General features: G+C 45.9%; 1 protein-coding gene across 13 annotated transcripts in view; it reads right to left on the bottom strand.

The window, feature by feature from the left end:
• The window catches only part of PDZD2 (PDZ domain containing 2), a 387,522-nt gene that overhangs the window by 121,021 nt on the left and 239,516 nt on the right, over positions 1-26,985 (bottom strand). Inside the window, exons 1-3 of one of the 13 annotated variants that reach the window (XM_082382138.1) lie at positions 13,341-26,588; positions 8,480-11,776; positions 7,562-7,663 (exon numbers count right to left, since the gene is read on the bottom strand). The exons of 8 other annotated variants lie outside the window; for them this stretch is intronic. In XM_082382138.1, the coding sequence (XP_082238264.1) occupies positions 7,562-7,620 (59 nt within the window). In that variant the 5' untranslated portion in view covers positions 7,621-7,663; positions 8,480-11,776; positions 13,341-26,588. 4 more of the 13 variants (XM_082382126.1, XM_082382127.1, XM_082382128.1 and 1 more) reach the window with 4 other exon arrangements.

The following is a 26,985-nucleotide window of genomic DNA, read 5'->3' as shown; positions in this document are numbered from 1 at the left end:
AGTGTACAAAACTCAGTCTTCCTTGCTGGTTTGTGCTCTTCATTTTTTCAGGTCATCTAGAACTCACTTTCCTGTGGATGTTCTCTATAGTAAATCAAGTTAACCATATTAAATGCTGGTCCTAGGCTTCTGGATCAGAATCTGATCCCATGGGATATTTGAAACAGGTCCCACATAGCTTCAGCCCAAACCTACGGGTTTTCAGAGACAGTCAACTAAATCCCATGACAGAACTAACTAAAGGCACTGCAATATCTGACTGCATTAAGAGAAGTATACTGTCCACATCAAAGGAAGTGATAATCCTGTTCTGGATAAGACTGCATGCAGAGAGACTGATTCAGTTCAGGCATCAAAATTTTTAAATGACAATTCCATCACATGATAAGCAGCTGAAGAAACTAAGGGTATTTACCCTGGAGAAGATAATGGAGGGAGGTGGTTAGGAGGTATATAATGGCTTTATACACAAATACCTAAACGGTCATATGAAGAAAGGGGCAGACCACTTCAGGATGACACAGGTTATAGCATCAGTACTAATGAGAAGATAAGGAGTGGAAGATATTTGGCTTTATAAGACAAAAACTTTTCAAACACCTAGTGCTAACCCTTGATGCAGTGGCTGCTTTCTGAGGGAGGAAGGCCACTAAGGATGTGTCAGGTGGGGTTTCAGATCTGGTGGGAGGCTGGGTGAAAGGGCTTACATGAACAGAAATGACCAAAAGTAAGCTCATCACACTGAACTTGGTGGTCAACAAGCGATATCACACCCAAGAGAGGATGGGACATCGGGGAAAGGTACTGAAAGAGAGGAAAAGCAGGAAAGGAGAAGACGTGGACACATGGAAAGATGGTGGAGAAAGAGAAGACCAACTGAAACTCATTGTGCCTGTGTGGTAGGGAAGATGAACGTTTGCATGGGTATCCAGCATCCAGTTGTCCTTTGGATTTGGGAGAAGCTCCCATTACACGGGAGGTGGTGGAGAAGGGAATTTATTCTCTGTCCCCACTCCCCCACATTGGTCCATAGGCACATGACTTACATTTGGTCCACTGGAGACTCTTGCCTGACTCTGTATCATAAGGAAGTGATGCGAAGACACAGGGATAGATAAAGGCTAGTCACAGGAGTCTAGTAATGGTGGTGGTGGCAGTGGTGATACCCTAAGCAGACTGTTCCTGTGCCATGACCTTGGATGTGTTCTTGACCATTTGGTTCTTGCTCATTCTTTTGAGCCCAGACCTTAATTAACACTTCCCTTGGTTCCTGTGCTACCCAATATTTTGTCGCTAAATTTCTGCTAAAGTGAGCCAGAATTGGTTTCTGTTGCTTGCAACTTCAAAACCCTAAGGATAGGATCACACAGATTGGGGAAGGGGAGTTAGTTCTAAGAGCTATTTTACATCGTCTTTACATCATACATGAGGATGAAATTCTTAAAAAATTACATGTTTCCTAATATTGGTTGCATTTGGAGAACTTAAAAAAAAATAGGTTCCAATTGGAAGCAATTAGGGGTAGGGATAAAGATTCTGAAATACTAAATCAGGGCCAGGGGGGTAGGTGGTGGGGGATGAAGGGGTGGTAGAAGGTAGGAGCACATTTTCTTTTCCCTCATGGTTTTCAGGTAGTTCTAATGCAGACTCTTAGCAATCTGGCATTTGTGTTTGTAAGCAAATGAAAATGACTTGAACCATTTAACACAATTCGTCTGTATTGCTAAACTAAAGTCTTTTCAATCTCCTCTTTTTCAGACCAAATCCGAGCAGCCTGTAAGTATGTATGGGCGGAATCTTACCGCTGGCTCTTCCCCTCGTTAGCACACAGCTCCTCACACAAAACCTCCCTGCGTCTCTACTCTGTACTTTCACCCTCTGGGAATGCATTTCCCATTCTCTCTGCCTAAATAGATCCTATTTATGCACCAAGGTCCTCTTCCATGAACTCTTTCCCATCCATTCCAACCTAGGTTTTTCATAGAATCTTACTATCTCGGAGCTGGAAAGGCCCCCTGGTAAGCACATGCCGTCTATGTCATGGCATTACATCAATACTCCTTTCATCAGAAGTAATTTCTTACATTTTTATTTCAATGTTCATTGTACTTATACCCTGCCCAAAGTCCATAAGTTTTCTTTAAGCAACTCTACAGAGACATATTTGGTGCTTAATATCGTTAAGGTTGATTACCACAGACTGATTCCCTCATTTTCAAGCAGTGCCATTTCTTAGGGAGAAAAATTAAGCTTTATCCTTTTTAGGTTTATCTCTCTGTTGGAACAGTTGCAGAAACTTTTTACAGATATTAGAATCTGTCTGGTTCTTAATCTAGTCTGGAACACAAGGTTGAAAACTCTGCCATTCTCAAGATGAAAAATCTTGAAGCATTTTCACCACTCAGAGCAGCAGGAGAGGCGTGAAAGACAGTCCTGGCCTCTGAGCAGATGGGAAAACATCCTGTGACTTACATGTACCAACTCGCTCACCCAAATGGTTCCTGGCTCTGGAGCACAGCTGGAAAGTGGCCATTAAAGGGCAAAGGGTGTGAAATGATTCATTAATGGGCCATTAGAGCTGCTTTAATCGGGAAATTCAGAAGTAATATATCTCTATGAGAATCTTGATTCTCCTCCCCGCCCCTCCCCTCCAAGCAAGCCTTTCACTGGGTTATGATAGAATAAAGTATTTCTTCTATCTGTAGTGATTCTATTTGGAGCCACTCAGCAGACATGTAACGTCTTTGCGGGTAATATAATAATATTGGTGGTGGACTTCCCTGGTGGCACAGCAGTTAAGAATCCGCCTGCCAATGCAGGGGACACGGGTTCGATCCCTGGTCCAGGAAGATCCCACATGCTGCAGAGTGACTAAGCCCGTGCGCCACAACTACAGAGCCTGTGCTCTAGAGCCCGTGAGCCACAAGTACTGAGTCCACATGCCACAACTACTGAAGCCCACGCGCCTAGAGTCCGTGCTCCGCAACAAGAGAAGCCACCGCAATGAGAAGCCCACTTACTGCAACAAAGAGTAGCCCCCTCTCACCACAACTAGAGAAAGCCCATGCATTGCAACAAAGACCCAATGTAGCCAAAAATAAATAAATAAATTAAAAAAAAATAATAATGTTGGTGGTGATGATGAGACACGTTATGATTACATAATGCTTTGTGCTCTTCTTCCCCAAAGCCCTTCACATACATCGTTTTGTATGACTTCACAACAACCTTGTAAGGGAGGTAGCACAGTTCGAATTATCCTCATTTGATAGATGGGAAGTTGAGACATCGAAGGACAAAGTGTTCTAAGGAAGAGGTGGGGTCCCTGTCATTCCAGTGGCCTCAATCTATCAGCTGTAGAAATATCAGGACAGCTGATAGCACTCACATTTTAGTGCTAGAACTGGGGGACAAGGTTTGGCTTAAATGTGGTGCTCACTCTGCATATATGGGCATTTGCTTATTGTTGCTCTACTGTGACACCCCAGAAACAAGGCCCCTGCGGCTGAGAAGAGTGGGTCTCATCAAGGAGCAGGGAGACTGTGGTGGACGTGGTTTTCAGACCTTAACCCAGATGGCACCCCCTGATGCAGTCGGCCAGTTCATCCACAAAGCTTCAGTTTCCTCTCCATGAAATAAGGGCTCTGGGTCTGGGATAATGGGTCCACAGTGGTGGTTTCCAAACATGGCTGACTATCAGAATAAGCCTTTCATTTGAACAAGGGAGGAAAATAAAGAGACTGCTTTGTACGATGACACAGTTCACTACATAGATGATTTGAGCAAAAAAGAAAAGTATAAGTAAGAAGTAAAAGAGCTCTCCAATCACCATGACCCATTGGTGACAGGATGGCAGTGACACAAAAACATCCTGAAACAGATGGCCACCATCTGAGAGATTTCTCTGCCTCTATGGAATGTTCTACAAGTACGACTCTGGATGCTCACCCAGAACTGGGGGTTGGGACCTGGCAATCTGTATTTTATAAAAATGCCTCTTGGGTTTGGGAACCAGGGGCATCAATGACCAATGGGGAGTCTTCTTGCAGAGATTGATATAAGGCTGGGATCCCCACTCTCGGAGCTACAGGGAATTGGCCCTGAGAGTGCAAATAGTGAGAAAGAGTTAAAAGAAAATAAAAAGTAAGAAAGGGTAGCAATAGTAAGAGTCACCCTGTGATGGCTGTGCACCTGCAGAAGTCGCACCTGTGCCATCCACACACGCACACCTCTCCTCACGGAGGATCCACAGATGGGCGGGTGGGCAGCTGAGGAGACCCCGGAAACATCTGGATCCAGTCCAGGGGAGCAGAGGTGGTGTCAGGCAGGCAGGGCCTGGAATCAGGGACGCTGAAGCAGAACACCTGCTGGGGCTCCACAGTCAGGGAGAGAAAAGGGGGGAAAGAAATGGGCTGGGGGAGGGGGAGGTATGAAGGGAATCTAGTCAAGGTGAGCCCAAAGGCTGGGGGAATCTGGGTGTGATTATTTGGTCTTATACATGAGAGAGAACACTGAGCCTAGGTCCCTGGAACATTCCTTAAGACGTACTCCATATGAAGTCCTCATTTTCAACTACCTCTCTCCTGGGAAGATAGGGCTAAGATGGCAGAAACAAGCGAGCAAAGAAGGTGGTAACATGTTTGGTGACCGGAAGGACCCTTCCTTCACTAGGAATTCACAAACTGGGTTTTGGGGGCTTCCCTGGTGGCGCAGTGGTTGAGAATCTGCCTGCCAATGCAGGGGACAGGGGTTCGAGCCCTGGTCTGGGAGGATCCCACATGCCGCGGAGCAACTGGGCCCGTGAGCCACAACTACTGAGCCTGCGCGTCTGCAGCCTGTGCTCTGCAACAAGAGAGGCCGCGATAGTGAGAGGCCCGCGCACCGCGATGAAGAGTGGCCCCCGCTCGCCGCGACTGGAGAAAGCCCTCGCACAGAAACGAAGACCCAACACAGCCATAAATAAATATATAAATAAATAAATAGATAAATAAAAAAAGATTACTACAAACTGGGTTTTGGATACCAGTCTCCTGGGAGTTTGATTAGCATGAGTCAGTCCCCAGGCAGCTGATAACCTCTGGTATATGAACAAAATTGGACTTCTGCACCTCTGAGGCCGCCCCGTGAAGCCACCACCCGGCTGCAAAACAGAAGTGGTTTGACCGAGGCCAGCAGGACATCTTCAGGAGGCAGCAGGTCAGGACTGGGGGCTCTGGGGTTAGAGAATGCTGCTTGGGCCGTGGAGGCTCAGTGACATTTTTCCCCTCAGACTCCACCAAAGGACCTTTCTCCAGTTTACAAATGTCTATGAAAATCTTACAGAGTTACACAACTTGCATCATCTAATTACACACTTAGTTAAGTCACCCTTGGGGAGAGAAGAGAGCCAGACACAATCCTCCTCGGAGCACAGCACAGGGCCGCCACGCACGTACAGGGATCGGACGGTAATCCTGGCCTCTCCGTGCCGAGCCGGGCTGAGGCCCCGGGCTGCAGGCAGGCAGCTGCAGCGCCCTCGCGGTTCACCTGGAGCACACGGGGCCCGGGAGCCCAGCAAGCAAGCCGTCACAGGGAGGGGCTCAGCTGCAGCAGCTTCCCGGCCTCCCGGTGACACACATCTGCTCCCACACCCTCTACCCCACCCTTTACCCCAGGCCTGAGCTGCCATCACCTTCACTGCCCAGCCTGGCAGCTACTCCAGGCTCCGAAAGACCCAACATATGACACTTGGAAGCAGGTGAAGTTTGTCCTTTGAGATTCTCCCCATTTCCCACTCCTAGGACATCTCTTCCCACAACCGAGCGTTACAAGAGTTAAGTTATTACCTACAACTAAGATGGATTAAAATGATTAAAAGTGAGTTTGGGAAACGCAGGCCGTTCTTTGGATTGCTGTGGGCTTCCTCCTAGCTACGCTGAATTTGTTAGAAGTGCAGAAATCTCAGGCCTCACCGCAGACCTACTGCATAAGAACCTGCATTTTCTCAAGATCCCCAGGTGATTCATAAGTTAGAACACACCCTACTGTCCTGGGTTAATATTTTTCTCCTGGTAAATGAAGATCTAAATAAATATCAAATGGTAACCTTTAAGACAGGTTTCTTTCTTTTCTTTTTTCTTTTTAAAAAATTTTTGTACCATGGGCCTCTGTCTGGAAAAGTCTCAAAATAATATTTTTAATGCATAAAATACCTAGGATTACAAAGAAAACCAATTACGTTGAAATACAATAGGCTAAATATTTTTAAATGTAAACTATCATAACCCCTGTGCTTTTTTATTGACCCGTTAGGGACCTCTAGCAACAAATTTATTAACTGACATATTTTCAAAGTAGTAATGAGTGTTGATGATATTGAAAGACACCCACCACAAACGATACGTATCACGTCTACTGGTGACAATGACACGGGGGCTGTGAATACGACTGTGTTTTGCGGTCCACATCCATTATTGAAGGAAACACTACATTTGAGCTACAGTTTAGTGACAGTAACATTTAATGTTCTTCCCTTCAGGTTTACTGTACCCCGCTCCCCCCCAGAATCTATTCCTAGAATCTAGGTTATGAGGAAGAGATGCTTAGGGACCTTACACAAAAGGAGTATAGAGCGATGTGCCCCGTATCTGTGTTTCTGTCTGTCTGGTCTTAGTTGGAGCACAAGCTGGTCAAATCACTGCCTTCTCTGATAGCTACTGCGTTTGCTTTTTGGCTTCTGTGAGCTGGCCTCCCCACAAGTTCCCACCACAGAGCTAAACACTTTGACGTGTAATAAGTACTTCTGATCAAATCCCTTAGGTTGGGGTCTAAGTCTTTCTGAAAGGGACATGACAGGCTACGTTGTGAATACCATTACACAGAGAAACTAAAATAATCCCATTTTGTAGGAAGCCGCCTTCGCCATCTACATAGCTACTTCCATACAAATGTGGATTTAATATAAATTACAGACCCTTAGTTCTGAATCATTCCCCTGGCTCTGCCAGAGAGGCCGGGGCAGCTCCCTGTCTCTTGGATCATAAGCACCTTTTCAGGGTAGTTTTCTTGCCGAGAATAAGCAACACTTCCCACAGCCATGTCAACTGTGGTTCTCAAAATAAGATCCATTTTCAGAAAAAGCCAAAATCGATTTGTCTCTGAATTTCAAAATTGTACATCCAAGTCGTCTACACCGCTCCGCGGGCTATTTTCCCCTCATGCTAACCAAAGCGCCATGAAAACAAAATGGGACCTAACACAGCAGCCTGGGGAAGTTCATCTGACACTCGGTTTGAACTCTCATAGAAAAGCCTCTACTACACAGTGAGGCATTTCTCTAACAAAAACAGATTATGTGAGCATGTTTGAGCCACACGCTTACAGAAGAGAAAACAGACCTACACATCTGAGACACATTCTTACATAAAGAGTTATGCTAAAAATCAACCATGTTCCCAGGTCCATATGATCACCATGAATTAACTATTAACTTCGGCTTGCAACCCTTTATACACACACACACACACACACACACACGACCACAGTCACTCACACTTAGCCTTTCTTTAATAGGCTTGCTCACCTGATAAAGTTGACTAAACCTTGCATTTTGAATGTCCTACTATGAGTTAGTTGTATCATCCTTATTTAGTTTTGCACCCATCCTGATTCAGGAGCTTGTAATCTAAAATAAGTAATATAAGAAAGAAAATAGGCTGGAAGCAGAGGAAACCTCACAGATTAGAGAGTCTGTCTGCTGATAACAAGAGTCTATCATAGTAAATCATATCAGGGTAAAACTGATTTCAAAAATCAGCACTGTATTATTCACTGTCGCTGGGCTTAGAAAGGTTTGCTATCTCAGCTTTGAGACCGCTTGGGTTTGGGAGTAACCTGGAGGCAGCTTCTGGAGTAGAAGAACTCACAGGTAAAAAAGACTAAAACTGATAGCAGACCCTCTCCCAATTCTGAAATCCCAACGGCAACAAATGCAATTAATTAAGCCCCCAGGATGCTATAGAAATGACTCATGTTTCTCCTAATGAGAGTTTGAAATAACTGACTCCACTCACTTTTAAGATGAGGTGTTAAACTTTTGTTGCCATAGAAACGCATTAAGAACGTCTAATTAGTTATAGACACAAGAATGTCTAATGCCTCATCATTTTGAAAACAGCAGGATTCCCACCACACCAAGTTTGGTCGGGCCACTGGGACCCCAGTAAAATCCTCACGCACCGAGATGTCCCCAGGTCCCTTTCTCAGTTTCAGCGTTCCATTCTCTTTTAACATTCTTTGACTCACTTGAGGGAAACTGAAGTCAAGCAAGTTCTAGCCTGTGAAAAGGATTGTGTAAAAGACTTAGCTTTACAAACCCAAACTGCATCCTTCATTTCTGCCACCTTCTTCCCGGCAGTGCTTGAAGGTAATTTTCTGTTTCCCCTCCAGGTCTTTATTGCTCCCCTGCCAAAACTGTCTTGCGTCTGTTACAATAAAATACCTGTGATGTTTTTCAAAGCCAGCAGCTTCCTGCCAACAGTCAACCTTCTACCCCACAGGCAGCCATCTGGGAACTTCAGTCAAAGTGTTGCAAGCTGAAGGTGATGGTGGAATTTGGCAAGTCCAAGGCGGGATTCCTTGGAAGGCAGAACCTCCTTTTGCTGATGGAGCCAGCCAGCAGGAGAAAATAAAAATACTTTTGCCAAAGGGGCAGAAATAGGAGCACAAGGCAAGAGGAAAGGGTTGCTGTGCCATCAAGAGCACCATGACAAATCCTGAGATTCATGCCGTTTATAAGGTCAAGCATGGTGCCTGTGAATTCCCTCCCCCTTCCCCCTGACTTGGGCCATTCAATTCATGTTCTGCTTTGGGTAGGAATTCGAAAATGTTTGTTGTAAGACCACTTTTTTTTTTTTTTTTTTTTGAAGGGGGAGGGAGGAGAGCTGGTAAGAATGTTTAAGTTTTTCTTAAAAGGGCAAGGCTTGGGGAAATATAATGTATCAACAGGAGGCCATCTATCTACCCATTCAGGGAGTAACCTGCACCTGCTGCTTTGCCCCCACAGTCTGAGAAGTCTCACTGAAATAGGGGCTTTTCACCAAACTGATTCCCAACGGCCACTCTCACCCTTCCTCAGACTTGCCCTATTCTACCAATTTCCAACTTGGTTTCCATCTTCTAATTTGGGAAGAAAAATAGTGTGGAAATTAGAGAGGCAAAGAAGATGGTCCAAGAGTGTCTTGTTTTAAGCCTACCTGATAGCTCCCAAACCTTGAAATTCCGAAAATCCAAACCATGGGGCTGAGCTCTCTCTTTCACCAAAGGAATCACTTCTGGTCTAACTTCTCAGTGCCGAGTTCTTCTGGTGCATGTAAAACATAGCTGTATTGCTTCTTCAGGAAGAGATCAAAAAAAAAAAAAAAAGGGAGGCTCTAGAGTACAGGGTCACTGTCAGGGCCTGAGTCACCGTGCAGGGACCTCGTATCTGAGCCAAGACTGAGCTCAGGCCCTGCCCTACTTGAGGCCACCTGCGGAGCCGTGGTGTGGCTGCATGCCCATACGCACCTGGATGGAACCAACCGAGGCGCCCTGGGCCAGACGTGCCCGCGGGAAGAGCAAAGCTATTGGAGGATCTCCTAGTGCGGCACACTCAGCCCGCCCCTTGGCTAAACAGGGCAGGTGCCGTGTCAATGGAGAAGGAAAGCTGCCGTCTTGTTCCCCGGCCATGGAGAAGAAGGCAGTGCCATTGGGACCTCCAAGGTGAAAGGGATTTTGTGCTACACCCCCTGGACGCCGCTGCAGAAAATGTATAAAAATCACGTTTGGAACTGAGAGGGTGCATTGCCTACAGAAGTTCTTAAGGAATTTTTAACTTGTACATGAACACAAAGCCACACAAAGTGATACCTGCCAGCCACTGAGATGTGAAATTATTGATTCCCTTCCATAGACATGATCACCCATTTTCTCTCACTCAGAATCACAACTTCTATTTGCTCAGCCGTTCCTCTCCTTTAGGTTTACACACTTTTGCACACATATGCACACATCTAGCTCAGTCTTTTATTCCATTCACCATCAGGAAAAAGCTGATGAGCAGAGGTCAGACTCCAGCCCTGTCCAGAGAGCCAAATGGAGGGGCAGATGCGCCAGGTTTGAGCCAAAACACTCAGTCCTCCCAACGTGCTATAAATGAGTGGGCTAATTAAGGGCTGCTCATGGCATGTGCTCCACTTCAGCTCATGATCAGACTCTGCCTGCCTCCTTAGGAGCCAGTTTGGTCGTACAGCTCAGAAGTGAAAAGGTCCCTCTTGCTGCCTTCAGACACCAGGTAGTTCTAGGTCTCTGAGATCCGTACCGCCAACTCATGCAGAGGCCTTCTGGGAAACCAAAGCTGACCCTTCGCCTCAAACCCTGCCCCACCGAGTCTGGCCACACAGACCACGCCGCCTGGGGCAAGTTTGATCAATTCCCTCATGTGCTGTGATTCCTGACTATTTGCCCCTCTCGTGGGGAGCCCAGGCCTCCGTTTGGTTGGCTTCCAGTTGAGTTTTAGCAGTTACGCAAATCAGATTTCTGACTATGTCTGAAATTCTGGTGCATACAGGAATAGCAGGTTGCTTAATCTCTAAGTTCATAGCCAACCCTCTTTCTAAATACAGACAAAGGTGAGGCCTTGCTCACATGGTAGATTAAAGGACCCACCCTTGCCAGGTCTGACAACCTGACTTGTCAAGTGTATTGCCGCCATCTTGTTTTCCAGGCTCCGACTCCCATGGGGCACCATATGTACATCTTTTCATCCTTCCTCACTTGTTTTCATCTGTCAGAATAGGCCCCACCCCCATTCTTCTCTACTGACAGCATCCAATTTCCAAATACAGGAGGATAGATGGCTGCAATGTCCTGGAGAAAAAAAAATTATACCAGCCATTTTATTTTTCTTCTTAAACTACAATCTTCTTGTGAAAACTTTCCTGTGTTTCTGCAATGCACAATAAGCTACTTACAAATGTAAGTTGCACATCCAGGCCTGCAGTTCTGACACAAGGTAAGCATGAGCAAGGTCACTAGATTTTCCTCTTATTAGAAATGACATTAACAATGAAATCCTGTTGCTGTGTCAAGAAGAATCGTATGTTCAGGGGTCAGGTTGGCCGGCCGACAGTAAGCTTTCTTACAGACCAATAAAGAAACACTTCTAAATATGAGAAAACATGATATTCACTTAACTATCTTTTTTTTTTTTTAATTACAGAAAGCATCTTTTTTTTTCAAAGTGACAACACCGAACAACTCTGATTGTACCTGTCTGTCCAGCACTCAGTCTGCAAAAGGGGGAAAAAAGGAAATGAAACATTTTTGAGTAAGATAGATGAGTTTTGGTTCCCCCATCAGGTTCTTTCAGTGGCAGACACAGTCAACACATGGTGGGTCTCAAAGGTACCTACACCAGTGGCTTCACCAATGAGAGGAGAGGGTGAAAACCCAACTGACATTCTTTCCTATTGTTTGTACCCTGCAGAAAATCTTCAGCTTCCTGGCTCCAGAATCTCCCCTTTTGGGGGTGGAAATGCCATCTAACACAGATTCAGAAACTAAAATCAGTTTGCAAAACGACAGCCCATTTGAACCGCCAAGGACTTAATGAGCTGATCAATCCGCTGGTCACACTGCTCCTGAATGATGTCAATCAGGGGTCAGCAAATGTCTCCTCTAACAGGTCAGATAGTAGATATTTTAGGCTTTGAAGGCCACATCCATCTCGGTCCTATATTCTTTGTTTGTTTCTTCAACCCTTTAAAATGGAAAACACATTCTTAGCTCGGGAGCCATACAAAAACAGGCTAGGGCAGGCTGGATGTGGCCCACAAGCCACAGTGTAGCGCTCTCTGACTGCTTCCAGAATGGACCCTAGAATGGAGGCTGCCCCCTGGCTTGCCTTAATTCCCTGCCAACAGCACCTGGGACAGACCAGTGTGAGGACGGGAGACGAAGGGGCCTCACCCAGCAGGTAGATGGTAGCAAGAGTCGGAGTGGAGAGGTTTCCTAGAGACCACAGGAGTGATGCTCCCCGACCCACGAATGGGTCTAGCTGTGGAAGGCTGAGAGGTCGGAGATAAGGTTCAGGCTTGCTTGACTAAGCACCACCATCTCCCAAACCTCCAGGCCTAAAATGCAAAGCCACAAGACTTGGCCACTGCGGCATGAGGACGACAGCCAGCCAGGGAGCAGTAACTGCGGCAGCTCCCATATCTGCCTTCCCAGACAGACAGTAGGGCATTCTCAGAAGCTCAGACAGTGCCAGTGTTCAGGCTGGACTATTCGGCTGGAATGAAGTTCTCTGCCTAATTCTGACATTCCTGGCACGCTGACCACACACACCACTTCCGACCTACCCCACGTCAGCTCAATTTCATGACACTCTGACCACTTCATCGTGGCGGAAATCCAGGTCAAATTATCCAGGTGCCTGTCAGAAGCAAAGCCTGGAAATGGTTCAGAAAGCCAGGCTGGCAATGGTCTTTTTTCTGTTCTGCTTCTCTTATCACAAGCCCCGACGATGGAAGGGATGCTCTGAGACTCAGCTACAACCGCGGGAGCCCCAAATCTGTCTTTACCTTGTCCTCGAGTGTGGCCGCCACCCATGACCCTCCCTGTTTATCTTCTGCTCCTGAGTGCGGAGATGGCATGGTGACAATTTCCAATCCTCGCCCCCTCACACGATCCACACCACCCGCCACCCGCCCCCAGACAAATATTCAGGATCCACACTTTGCTCTCACCATTCTTTCCAATTCCCTGATTGAGAAGCTGAGCAGCGGCAGCCTGCCTTAATGGAGAAAACATTAGTGCATTCAGGCTTCGCTCTGGACCCCAGTCAATTTCTAGATATTTCCCAGCTGTTATACATCCACCTCCTTTCTTACAAAAGCCAGTAAAAATTAGCAAGCACCTTGTTAGCTTGGAAGTAAGAAAATACAGCAACAGTCAAGTCTGAAAATCAGTTTCTCGTTGACTATCTTCAAAGTACTGATTCTAAAACAGTGTCTGCAGCTCATTGATTATCTGCCAATTTTTAAATCGATTTTTAACTTAAATGCTGTAAGATCCGGGGTGACTTTAAGGCAACCCCTAGAATATAGCTGTCATTTGGTCATCAAACTAGTAACTGAGAAAATCTCTGGCTTGGGCGGATATCAGCATAATGCAGGCTAAGTCTGTTTCTTATGTCAATATTATCTTCTCATTTCTCATACACTTAAAAAACAAAACAAAACAAAAGAAACCTTTGGAAGACATGTAAGTTGTGTTCAGAGAGAAAATAAGATTCTCCTGGCTGCTCAGGTCTCCCCTCCTACCTGCTTCATGAGCTGATCGGGTGAACATCTTCCACTGTGTTTCACAGCCGCTGGCACAGGACAATCTCCAAAGTGTGTTGTGCTTCATTTCCCTTCTCCATTCAGTTCTATAAAGTCCTGGGTTATGAACTATCAACGAAAATGTGAGCCATGCCAGTGCAAGCTCCGACATCCTGCCAAGTCCCCATATTCTACTGAGCCCAGGAGTACGAGCTCTATCATTCTGTCTCTCTCTCTTCCCTCCTCCTCTCAGCTTTACCTCCTGAGCTTGAGGGCCCCACGCGCAGCACTCAGATCATCTTTCATTTATGAGTGCATCCTGTTAAACTGTGTTTGTAGGAGGACAAGCCAACCCTTGCCCTGCCAGTGAAGTGGAACTATGCTGCTGAAACGGCTTTGATTTTCTGAGAGTACCGGGGAATCAGACCCTGGCAGAAGTTATGCGTGCCTTCCTCCTGCAGACGTCTGTCAATCAGCTCTTCTACCAGCAAAGGAGACACACCTTGGTGACGGAGTCAAAACAGCCCCATTATACAGACACCACCACCGCCCACTGAGGTGGATTGACGATTTCAGGCATAAGACAACCAGAAATACACCGAAATGTGTATTTCATGTGCCCCAAAATGTGAAGCTAGGATACTGGGTTGAGAAATTTTCCACACAGTCACCTAACGCTTAACAAACCAAGTATTTTACTTTGCATTTTATACCAAAGGGCCAGATTCTTATTGCATTCAAGTAGGAATAACAATTTTACTCCCATTTAAATAATTTTGCCATCATGACCCCAAAGCAACAATTTTCCTAACCCAACAGCACTCCCATCTTCTTCCCCAGACCACTACCAACAAAAACACCCAGCCCTTGAGAACATTTACTCCAGTTAGAATGCCAGCAGCTAGGAAGATGATTGGATTTTACTCTCTAAGACTTTATCAGAAAACAGAATTAAAAAACAAAAACAGGATTCCATACATATATCGTCACTCCTACTATGTGTAAAATTCACCTTATTCTGCAGCTACAGCAAAAGGGGTCTTTCATGATCCACCAAACAGAGACAGAGGTCTCCGAAACCCTACAGCCTTCATGGTAGGTATGGAAATTCACAAACTGCTTAAATGGGAATAATGTTATTAAAATCCTGATTATCCTTTAGAAGCCACACTTGTCGGGAATAAAAGAACAAATGTTGTCTGCTCACCGGAGTCACTGTCAGGGCGTGTTTCTAGAAAACCCAGAAGGACTGCTGGGTTTTAGGATGGTTTGTTTTTAATCTCTTCATTTCTTTTAGAGTTTTATCCCCTATGGATTCCCCTCCCCCTCCCAGGAACTCCAATTATTATGAGCTAGTCCCAAACACCATGGGAAATTCTTCATTCTTCACAATTGTTTTTAAATTTTTCATATATTAAAAAACTGATGACTGAGTGTCCCAGGAAGTCTGTTTTTTTGTTTGTTGGTTTGTTTTTGTTTTTTATAATTAGATGGTTAAAATGTCTCCTAAAAAAAAAAAGGTATATATTTCTGTACATTCTCCAAATCAGGTTCTAGTCATCCTAACACCCTAATACCACATCCTTGAAAAAAAACAAGCCATCTGCCTTTTATAGTTGAGAAAAAGAAAAGAAAGATAAAAAATCACTGATGTATACACGATGTTTCACTGGTCGGGCAGAGAGAACTGACAGGAGGATTAGTGCCGAGTCTCCAAACTCAAGCAGGAAACCCCAGAGCAGTCTGAATTGTCACATGCAGTCGAGAGGCCTGAGAACTGATCACATAGGTGACCTCCTGGGACTTACCTTCCCAGTTCAAGGAGCGTGGACTTGCTCTGAGTTTAGCTAAGGAGAAGAAAACTTGTTCTTTAAAAAAAATTTTTTAAAGAAGTGAGGGAAAAAAGGAGGTTAAAATTTTCTTGGCCCATGATCAAGCTACAGTCTTAACCAGAGGTAAAATTTGCCTATAGAGTATTCTCTCCAGTATTGGTTTGTGACATCTGCCAAAAATCTATGGTGAAAACAGTTATTCCACCTTTCTTTTGTCTATTCTCTCAACAAGTATGGATAATATATCATATAGTTTTGCTTTAAGGGGAAATGCTGCTATATTTACTCATAAAATTAGCTGTGTAGCATGTACCAGAATGCAGCAAGTACACAAGCCATTAGAAGCAACCAAGAATTCAGGGCAGATGAGTTTTTGGTCAAACTGCCCACATTAAGAGTCTGGAGCTTGGGAATTCCCTGGCGGTCCAGTGGTTAGGACTCCGTGCTTTCACTGCCGAGGGCCAGGGTTCAATCCCCCGTTGGGGATCTAAGATCCCACAAGCCTCGTGGTGAGGCCAAATAAAATAAGATCATCAACTTGAGATGCCTGTTTTAAAAAAAAAAAAAAAGCATCTTAAAAAAAAAAAAAGAGTCTGGAGCTCTGCTTCCATCTCATGCACCACGGTTCCTGGGCTTAGGAGACCACTATGCCCTCCTCCTCTGTGACGTGGGAGGGACCCCATCGATTACTTAGTTGTACCTTCTCATTGGTGGGGATGTGGAGACAGAGGCCCAGAGACACAGGAAACTTGCCAAGGTCAGGGCACATTAGTGGAAGTCCTGAGATTAGAATACAGATCTTCCAGATTCATACGCTAGGACAGAGCTAGCTGGACAAGATGTAGATCTTCATAGCCAAGAACTACAGGCAGGGGCTCAGTGATGGCTCTCCAGCTGGATACAAAGCCCAGCCTAAGGACACACCAGACTCTCCCATGAGCAGAAGCAGAAGAGTAACAAGAAAAGGAAGTTATCAGAAGCACAGGGAGCTAGGGATTGACCCCCCAACAGAGAAAGCAACTGACAATACACAAAAGCCAATGGACACTTCTGGGTACATACCTAAAAGAATCGAAAGCAGGGTCACAAAGGGCTATTTGTACAACCACATTCATAGCAGCAATGCCCAAAAGGTGAAAGCAACCCAAGTGTTCATTGATGGATGAGTAGAAAAACAAAATGTGTTATATATGTATATATAGAATAGAATATTATTCAGCTTTAAAAAGGAAAAAAAACCCTCAGACATATGTTACAACAGAGATGAACCTGGAGGATATTATGCTAAGTGAAATAGTCACAAAAAAACATACTGTATGATTCCCCTTTTGTGAGGTACCGAGAGAAGTCAGATTCACAGAGACAGCAAGCAGAATGGTGGTCTAGGCGTTGGGGAGAGGGGAGAATGGGCAGTTATTGTTTAATGCGTAGTTTCAGTTTTGCAAGATGAAAAATGTTCTGGACACGGATGGGGTTGCACAACGACGTGAATATACCTAATGCCACAGAGCTAGACGCCGAAAAATGGCTAAAATGCTAAATTTTATATTATATATACAGTTGTCCCTTGGTATCTGCCGGGGATTTGTTCTAGGACCCACCACATTTGCCAAAATCTGCATATACTCAAGTCCCACAGCTGGCCCTCTGTATCCACGGATTTCGCATCCCCAGTTTCAACCAACCTCGGATCATAAACATAGTAGTATATGTATTGGAGAAAAAAATCACGTATAAGTGGACCTGCGCAGTTCAAACCCACATTGTTGAAGGGTCAACTGCATTTTGAAAAAGCCAATGGAATCCAGATTCTCTTTACAATTTCCCATCGGCCAATCCTAAGGCTATCAGGCTTCATATTATTGAAGCCACAAAGTGAAAAGACTATCACTTGCCAAAATTCATAAGTGACTTGAACACACAGGAAGCACTCAAGTTTCCTTCTCTCCGTTCCCCACGCCCCAGTCAAAAATAATTCACAGAGAATGAGGAAAGCCATCAGGTGCTCAGTTTGCTTCCATGTCCTGTGATGGGAGCTGATGGGAACACCCTACAGCCGGGCAAGCAGGGACAGCCGTGACCTGGAAACGTGAAGAAGCAGCTCCCTTCCAACTTCTGTCATCAGTGCAGAGGTTTCACAAACACCCTTGAGAAAGCCAGGCTCTATGCAGCTGTGATCCATTCTTATCCTCTACAAAGCTCTCTTAGAGCTCACACACCCCTTTCATCTCCCTCCACCTTGGCAGCATATACTGATGCCATTATGCTTTTTTGGTCCTTAATTATATACAGAACTGACTTTTAGCTGTTGAGGCTGTCCAATTAGACCCTAAATTGTTGGTGGATAGAACTTTCCAGCTCTATGACCATCTATTCTCAGCCTCCATCCTTGACTTCCCTCCTCCCTCCTGGTAGCCCAGGGTATCTGGAGGAGCACCAGCATTTCTCTCCCTTACCTCTTCCCTGGGTTCTCCCCTCTACATCCATAGCAATAACAACCAAGGAAGAGCCGCCAACTCCTCAATCTCCATCTCTCTTCAGAGTTTCAGACCCAGACCTCCCCCTGCCTCCTGCCCAGCTCCAGCTGGATGTCCCGCAGACATCTCAAACTCAGCATGGACTGAAATAGAACCAATTATGCTCTCCGTCACCTGGTCCCTCCTCGTATATTTCCTCTTTTCATTAATGTCAATCCCCAGTCACTCAAGCACAGATGAGTCATTCTGGACTCCTCTCTCCCCTCACATTTGGTGGTGAGATCCTGTCAACTCTACTTCTTAACTCTTTCACCTGTGCCCTCCCCTGTATTCTGTCACATTTTAGGGCTTTGACTCCAAACTACTCTCTCTTCCTCAGTTGCTGATCCCTTCAATCTATCCTGCACACTGAGACATCCAATGGTAAATACATAAGACCTGCTTGATAATTTCTCATTGTTCTAATAATTTCTCATGCCCAAAGAGGAAAGCCATTCTTGATCTCGTTCCAGTGCCTGCATCAGGAAACATGCCGGCTGCTGCTGTTTTTCGTGTATCTACGCTTGCACATAAACCAGTGGTTCTCTCCTACGGGGAGGAGGAGGGGTTGCTACTGGCATCTAGTGGGTAGAGGCCAGAGATATTGCCAAACATCCAACAATGCACAAGACAGCCCTCTGCAACAAAGAACAAACCATATGGGTTCTTAGAGCATTAGATTATACTGTTCATTGTTACCATGATGGCTTCCCACCCTAGGGACTGCAAGCACAAAGGACATCGGGGTGCAGAAAATTGAATGAGGAAAGCAGGTTAGGCAAAAGCAATAGCGGGTGTTTGGGACTGGAGCAGGCGTGTCCTTCCAAAAGCATTCAGATTCAAAGCCAAAAATCCTGAGCTGACTCCCAAAGCAGGGGGTGGGTTCACAACTTCTTGGAGGCTCCTGAGCAGGGGTGGGGTTGTTCACCTCTCCCGCACTTGCTTCCTTGGAAATAGCGGATCAATATGTATTGAAAAGTTCCCTCTTATACGTCCCTTCAAAGCCCGGCATGCTGCTAAGTTCTAGTAAATAAATGGAGAAATAGGACAAAACTCTCTTCATCTCAGATCCTTAATACAGTTTCACTATCCTTTTGAATTTTTCCCCCCAAGGGTGCTTTCTTTGTAATCTTGCTAATGACCTCACTCTAGTTTTTCTGAAAAACAAAACAAACAAAAACAAAACAAAACAAAAGCATTCTACAAAATACCAGTGTGAGGAGATGTTCTAGGGAAGAAAGACTCCATGGTCAAATAAATTAGAGAAATTTACATACTAGCTCTCCCTTTAACTGGTATGTCCAAATCTTATTTTATCAAACAGTTCTCACCCCTGCCTTTTTACCATGTGGCTTAGTAGTCGGAAACAAGTGCTTTGAGTTTTTGAAACACTCTCAGATGCTCCTCCTTGGCCTCCCTTCGGTATAGGGCATTTTTTTTTGGTTTAAACTTCCCTTTGTGCGCAGAAAAGTGCCAACGCCCCCTAACTCAGTCCCCATCGCTGAGGCTGGGACCCTCCTCTCCTTCTCATAGCTTGTCTCCACATCTAAATGAACACGGGCACTCTGAAACTGCCCAGTGTTCATCAAGAAGGAGCCGTCCTGGGTAAAGGTAGAGGGATGCAAAGGGAGTTCACACGGCAATAAGAAAGTAAAATGGAACAGGAAGTGCACAGCTGAGGAACAGGACCTGGATCCTAGACAAGGACACCTGTCTCTTAGGGCTACTGGTCATCTCAGGCCAGCTTTTCAGAATCAAGGCCTATTAATGAGGATTAGGTCTGTCCATGAAAAAAGATAAGCATGTTTCTTCTGGACATAGATGGAGAAAAGGACCAATCACTTTGGGGCAAGGAAAACCTGACTTTAGAGGAGCAGAAAGCCTTTATGACTTACACATCTGACCGATTCCCCCACGGAAAGCTGGAGCAGCCCACACCCTAATGTCAAGGCATTTGTACCTGCCTGGCCCCTAGCCAAGGACAAACCACTGAAACACACCAGCCAGGGGTCTTGGTCACCAGATAAGTTCTCAGCCCCCGCTTTCTAGTCTGGCTTGTCTGTCCAATCAGTCTTTTGACTTGGGGGTAGCTTTGTCATAGAAATGGAGACATTTTTGGTTTCAGAGACTAAATCCAGCCCCATCATGACTTGAACTCACTCCCATGAATCCTGCCCCAACCTGAGGACTCCCTGGACCAGGCCATGAGAGTCTGTGGTTACTCACACTCAATGGGGCAGAGGGAACAAGGGACCTCCTTAGCCAATGTCAAGGCCACCTGCAGCTTGAGATCTCTCTCTAACGCCTCTCCAGGCCCTGGGGTCTCTAAGAAATCAATTTCAGGAGCATCCCTGCAGACATTTCCCCAAAGCTTTGGTACATGGTCTTGTTGGTGTCCACGAGATTAGCTCTCAAGACCAGAATCAAAGAGTAATTAAGAAGGGTCTTCTCAACCCAAATGTGGAACATCTGGTGAATGGATAAATAAAATGTAATTCATTCATCAATTAATTATTATTCAGCAATATAAATGAGTAGAATACTAATATACGCCACAACATAAATGAATAAGAAAGCATTATGTTAAGGAAAAGAAGCCAGACATAAGATCACATATTGAGTTATTCTACATGTATGAAACGTTCAGAAAAGGAAGCTATAGAGATATAAAGTAGGTCAGTGGTTGCCTGGGGCCAAGCGTGGAAATAGAGAATAACTGTAATTGCGGATGAAGGATCTTCTTGTGGTGATAAAAACGTTTAAAACTGGATTATGGTAATGGTTTCATAACTCAGCTAATTTAGTAAAAATTATTGAACTGTAAATTCAAAAGTGGATGAATTGTACGGAATGGCACTTATATCTCAATAAAGTTGCTTAAAAGTAAAAAAAAAAAAAAGTGCTTTCTCTAAGCATTTGTGCTATGCAGACTTGCTGGGCAGATGAGACCCTGTCCAGAGGAGAAGATTCCCACTGGGGCAGGACAACGTGTGCTAAGTGGGAGGTGATGGATAAAGGAAGTGAGGGGGCAGGATTTCCACAGGGAGGTGTCACCATGGGCTGGGGTGAGCAGGAGCTACCTTCCCCAGGACATGGGTCTTAAGTAAAGGTTGCTTCTCGGTTTTGACGTTTCCCACAATTTCAGACTCCTCCCTTCATAGGTGAAAGGAAAGTGGGCTACTCCTCACGCTTGCTGCACCTGGAGACAATCGGGTTCCAGCCCGACCCACCTGGCACCATCATAGCAAGCAGAACGTGCCAAATGGCAGGCTTGTTAAAAGACCTGCTGGAAAGGACCGCTGCCAGCCAGGTTCGGAATCAGATTGCCGCCCACCCATACTGCTTGGAGCCCATGAACTGGACAAGCTTGAACTCCACAGTCATAATTCCATTAAGACTCCACACAAGGAAACAAAAATGGGGGGCAGGGCTTAGAATCTCCCACTCTCTATATTTTATTTTTACTACATTGCTATTGTCAAGTAGTCAAAACAGCCACTCATTTGGTTCTCAGAAACTGAAGGTGGTGTGGATGGTTAATTACTCCATAATGACTCCACTGAGTGAGGTACGTCCTAAATGCACGTAGACTGTAGAAGTACACACCTTCTAGAAGGCTCAGAAGCAGGAGGCCAAGTTCTGGTGGTTCCCAACAGCAGGAGGATAAGCTTAAATTTCTACTCTTGCCAAGGTGCTAAGCAGTCAAGGGGAGCCGCTGAGCTATGCTGCTTTGGTCACCTGAACAGTGCGTACACCCAACGCACGGCCCACGCCTGTGACCGGGCTGCGAGTGCATTTCAGATGGGCTGGTGAAACCTGTGTGAGCTAGAAATCTGTTTTTTCAAAGTGGTTTCTGTGAGAGCCAATTCCTTCCCTCCCTGTCTCTGCCTGCTCTTCTGTAAGCTTACCAGTGGCAATGGAATTCCCCAAATTCCCCGTGGTGCTCAGAGTTTTACAGGTTTATTGCACCCATTCTGTAATTTCCTGATCTCGAAATAATTCCTCTTCAAAAAAAAAATATAGTCCCCTAAGCTTACCAAGTCTACATTAGAATGAAAAATTATTAACCTTTCCTACTCAGGTGGGGATGGGTGGAGTGAAGGCCTTGGAAGAAATCCATCAAAACCCACTAAATGCTCAATGACGCGTTTGGGCTCAGCAGTAATTTGTAAGTATTTCTCATCTTTACCAGGAAGAATCTTCTCTGTCAGAATCACGTCTGGGTCTGTGGTGGTAGGCACTTGACTTCCAAACCCTCGGCCTTCAGAAGCACTGGTGAGGAAGCTAGGTCACATGTGGAAATTTCTTTCTATGAGCCTCCAAACAATCACTTGTTTGTTCCTCCCACCACCTTTTTTTTCCCACAAGAAGAATGTCTCTAAATAATTGGAGGAGATTTCCCATGGGAATTGGGCAATGATGACTTCCAGGTCTTAAACTTATCTAAAACACTTTAAAAACAAAAGAAACAAGAATGTGCCTGGCTGGCCTGTAACAATACAAATTCTAGAAGAGTAGCCAATGCGTGAAACTTCTAGTACCTCAGTGGAGGGTGGGCACGGCAGGTAAAGCCTCTTTGGTTTGTATTTGCTCAACTAAGAATATGTGGTCCTCCTAGCACTGACCAATTGAAGTTTAATTTTAAGACCTATGAAAAAAGTTTGCACAGGGCCTTCGTAATCTAAGTAGCAAGAATAATATCAGACTCCATAAGACATGAACTGGGTTCAAGAGCTTCAAAATTACTTTAGCTACAACCATTTGCGTACAGTTAACACAGATTTCAGCGTGTCAACAAGAGAGGGTTAAATGCTTCACGGGGCCGGGGTTGGGGGCATGGAGGGGTGCGGTGGGGAGGGCATTTGGAGCCCAGAGTACAGAATGGAATCTTCAAGAGTTTAAGCATCTTCCCTAAATCACAGAGAGGGGGACAGTGGGGATTCAGATTTCCACCCAAATCAGGTCTGCCTATTTACAAACCAAATGTTCTTTCCTCTCTGGTACCGGACTCTCAATGTGTCCCATTTGACACAGCAGATCTAAGTGAAATCTCTTAGGGGGGCAGCATATTTCACGAAAAGACAGTGAATTTTGGTTGGACGACCGTGGGTTAAACTCAGCATCCCCTGCTTACTAGCTATGTGAATAATAAGCAAACATCTCTAGTTCTCAGCTTGCTCATATGAAGAAGTACAATGCATTTAGAGAGTTTCTGCTAAAAGAGAGAGATGGTAATGTTTGAGATCATCTCAGCACTGGCCACACAGCGGGCGTTCAATAAATCGTGGTCATAGCGACTTTTGTATAAAACCTATTCACTCCACTCCTATTTTTTTATATTTACGTTTCCTCTCCGCTGTTCTGGCTTATTTAGATCACTAACCAAATTATACCTGGCTTGTCCTGGTTCCACAAGTTCCTGGCTTAATTGAAAGTGACAAAGGGGACGCGGGGAAGGAAAGCAGGGCGCTCAGGGAAGGGCGGTGTTCAAAGACCCAGAAGTCAGCGCTGTGGGGCTGCCAGCCCCAATCAGGCCACTGGTGACGCGACAAGAGGACGAAAAAAGGAACCACGTGCCGCCCAGGGTCTTCCCTGAAGAGCCACACAAAAACACCGACACGGAGTCCCGTTGAAAAACATCCTGGCCATTCTCCGGGTGACTGCTTGTGTCACCAACAAGATCAGGGCGCCCACTCGGAAGGGACCTGCGCTTTCCTTCTCAGGAGCACCAAGGGCTTCAACTATTTTATTTTCCAAGTTATCTCCTGTCAGGCTAAGGATGAGCCAGGTCTCAATCCTCTTTTTATTGATGAAGAAACAGAAGAAAAAAGAAGTGTAAAGACTAAGGCGACTCTAAAAATCAAAAGAGATGCCTGAAGCAGCATTGTTAGCTACGCTATTTAAAAGGAAAAGTTAGCTCTGAGCGACTCGGGAACTCCAGGGGAACCATGGGTATCTTTGTCCTTCCCAGGGCTTACGATAACATTCCTTGGGGAGACTTCTGAAATATCCAGAATGAAGCCCATAAATGATTTCCAGCTGGTTCTATGACTGAACTTCTCAATCCCAGAAACTCTGTGTACTCACCCAGCAGGTTCCACGCAGATGAGTGACATTGGCAACTGAATGTGCCAGTACCCGTCTACCCAGCTCCATACCTCCCCCTTCCGCCTCACAGGCACCTTCACTCTGAGCTCTTGGAAAATCCTTTCAGAATTTCTCTTTTCTCTCAGTACTTTCTCCAGTGCAAAGGGATCCTATTTTTTATTTCCTTCCTAGCTCTCCTTGGCCATTGGTTTACAACAGGCACTATCTGGCAGGTGTCAAATGCCATAAACATTCCAATCCTGTGACCCCAGAGTTTCTCTGGGTCCGAAGCAAACTCCTGACTGTGGTCATCGAGCCCTTCGACTGGCTGACCCCATCTTCCTCGAGGCTCCCTGGTTGCCTTTATCCTTCCCGGCAGGCTGTTCTGTCCCCACCCTGGCCCAAGTGGTAGTGCCTGTCTTGGTCAACCTTTTCCTCCCATGACAGCCACACCCTTCCCATGTCTGCAAACAGTGCTATTGAGTTTACAAACAGTTCTGCACAAAGTGGACCTCCTATGGAGACGGTCAGCATAAGGACCCTCAATAATTACTGACTGATGCTGATAGGAGGCGCACACCTCTATCCTATTCACACTCAAGAACACTGCCCCATTCCTCCAGGAGCTCCCCACTTCCCCGGGCATCCCGACACTAGGTTTAATCTCCAAATGAAATGCTCTTGCCCAAGAATAGCTGGGTGGATGGCTTCTGCGCTTGCAGCGCTCTGCAGATGACAAAGCCTCCAAAGAGCTGGAATCAATGAACACCCAGGGATCCTTGAAGAAAACAGCCGAGCACGTGCAGGTCACAGCCTTGCAAAAGTGACACTCAAATCAGGACAAGCTCAGTCTAAAAATAGATGCACCTGAATTAGGACATGAGGAGATGTCAGAAGGCACGGGAACACCACACCTAGATCACAGGGCTTGCTTGCTGGGCTGGGACACAGGGTGCCCCGGGTGTGAAGCAATGCAAAGACGGCACAGGTGTACTTGTTCACCTCTTGGTCAAAGGCAATCAGGAACCCAGTGGGAGTAGAAATCAAGCCTCCGTACCTGACTGAGGGCACACAAAGGCACTCTCCCGTCCCACACAACTGCAGCTGCGGTGGAGAAGCCAACCCCTGGATCCGGCCAACAGTCTCTGAATGACGCCAGGGAGATGTGTCTGCCCCAGGCAACACAAGGCCCTAGAATGGACCAATTAGGAAGGCTTTTTATTGTATAAATGCACCCAGAAAATACATCTAGAAAATGTCCAGGAAAGAACACAGAAAAAAAATTCCAACCTAAAAAACCCCCAAACAGTTGTTTGCCTTCCAAGGACTAAGTCTTTAGACTTCACGAGCACTTCTGCAAACAACAGGAGCGTATAGGGGCCCATACCCCCTCCCTAAGGGCCCCCCAACCCGTGCATGTGGAGATGCCTACAGCCTCTGCCAGACCAACCTCCAATCAATTCTTCAGAACAAGAGGCTCTGAATAAAGGATTTCTGAACAAAGCCCTGGTCTGAAGTTACCCTGTAAAAAGGAAAATTTCTCTGCTGACAGAGTGGAAAACAGGACTGTGCTCAGAGAAGGCCAAGCGTTCGTGAACCTGTCTGCATACTGCTGGTCCTTTCATCAGCTTTTCAAAAGCATCTCTAAGAATGATATTTGTTTCCATGCAGGATGAGTGTTGAAACAAAGAAAAATTAAAAATCAACACACACACCCCAGCGCGTGTGCATGTGTGTTTGTGTGTGCGCACACACACACACACACACACACACACACAGCCCAGCACACATACAGACCAGGACCCCCTCTCTCTCACATCCTCAGCTGCCAGCCTTTAACACTTTGGCCTGTACTGGGATGAAATGATGTGCTCATAAGACTTCAGGGTGTTTTAGTCAAACCCAGAAACGCCCTTCTCTTGGGGAGAGAGTTGGGAAAGTCCGCCTGCCTCTAGGCTGACATGTCTGGATACAAGACTCAGACGAAGATGGTTCTCTTGGCTGAGTGCCCAAAGGACGAACAGCAAGGAATAGAGGAGACCCCTGGCCTCAGGGTTCCCTGCCTCGGCGGGGAACACCAGCCAACACAGGTTTGTGGCTGGTGACCTGGTTAACCGGGGAGTACGAACAAAATCTAGGGAGACCACAAGGCTGAAGCTGGTCTAGAAAGGGCCAAGTTTAGCAGGCTCAGGGTCACCCTTTTTCTTTGCATGGACTTGACAGCTGCAACCTAAGAAAGGGAAAGATTTTCCAACTAGAGTGTAGCCAACAGGAGGGTAGGTGCCATCTCTTCCCAGTAGTCCTTTGCATCAACTGCACAGTTCTGGAAACATCCAACATACTTTTCAAGAATGTAAAGATGTCCGGCGCGAAGGCCCCCTAGCGCTTTTTTTTTTTTTTTTTTTTTTTTTTTTTTTTTTACCACTGTGGTTCTGTTGTCATTCCTGAGTTTGTGGCACATGGTTAGTACTTTTTTTTTTTTTTTTTTTAATTTTATAGCTACTTTATTTATTTATTTATTTTTGGCTGTGTTGGGTCTTCAGTTCGTGCGAGGGCTTTCTCTAGTTGCGGCAAGCGGGGGCCACTCTTCATCGCGGTGCGGGGACCGCTCTTCATCGCGGTGCGCGGGCCTTTCACTATCGCGGCCCCTCCCGTTGCGGGGCACAGGCTCCAGACGTGCAGGCTCAGTAGTTGTGGCTCACGGGCCCAGCTGCTCCGTGGCATGTGGGATCTTCCCAGACCAGGGCTCGAACCCGTGTCCCCTGCATTAGCAGGCAGATTCTCAACCACTGCGCCACCAGGGAAGCCCCCCCCTAGCGCTTTTAAAAGAGATAGGGATCCATATCCAAAACGGTGCCTCTCTCGCAACAGCTAAGTACATTCTCTCCACTTCAGGCTTTCCCTGTGCCCTACATTTTGCTGAACTCAACCTCTGTATGTGCTCATCCTGCCAGGCTCCTTGTAAATATTTCATGCTGCCCCCATCTCCCTTACAAGCACTTGTCGGAATGACTGAGGTTGCTAGACTGGATTCGGGTTTGCTTCACCAGCTTTCTGTGTCAAGAAGGGGCACTGTACACAGTGCAGCCTCGATGTCAACTGAGCTTCCAGCTGGAACAAAACCAACCTTTGTCCCTGAATTACTGCCACAGTTTCCTCCCCTAAGGAAATGGGGTTAGCTGTGGCACCATATTTCATCGGGTTACTCTC

Source organism: Balaenoptera borealis (genome assembly GCF_965194805.1).
Source record: "Balaenoptera borealis genome assembly, chromosome: 2".
Lineage (NCBI taxonomy): Eukaryota > Metazoa > Chordata > Mammalia > Artiodactyla > Balaenopteridae > Balaenoptera > Balaenoptera borealis.
Note: the sequence above shows the minus strand (reverse complement) of the source record. Positions and strands in the feature narration are given on the sequence as shown.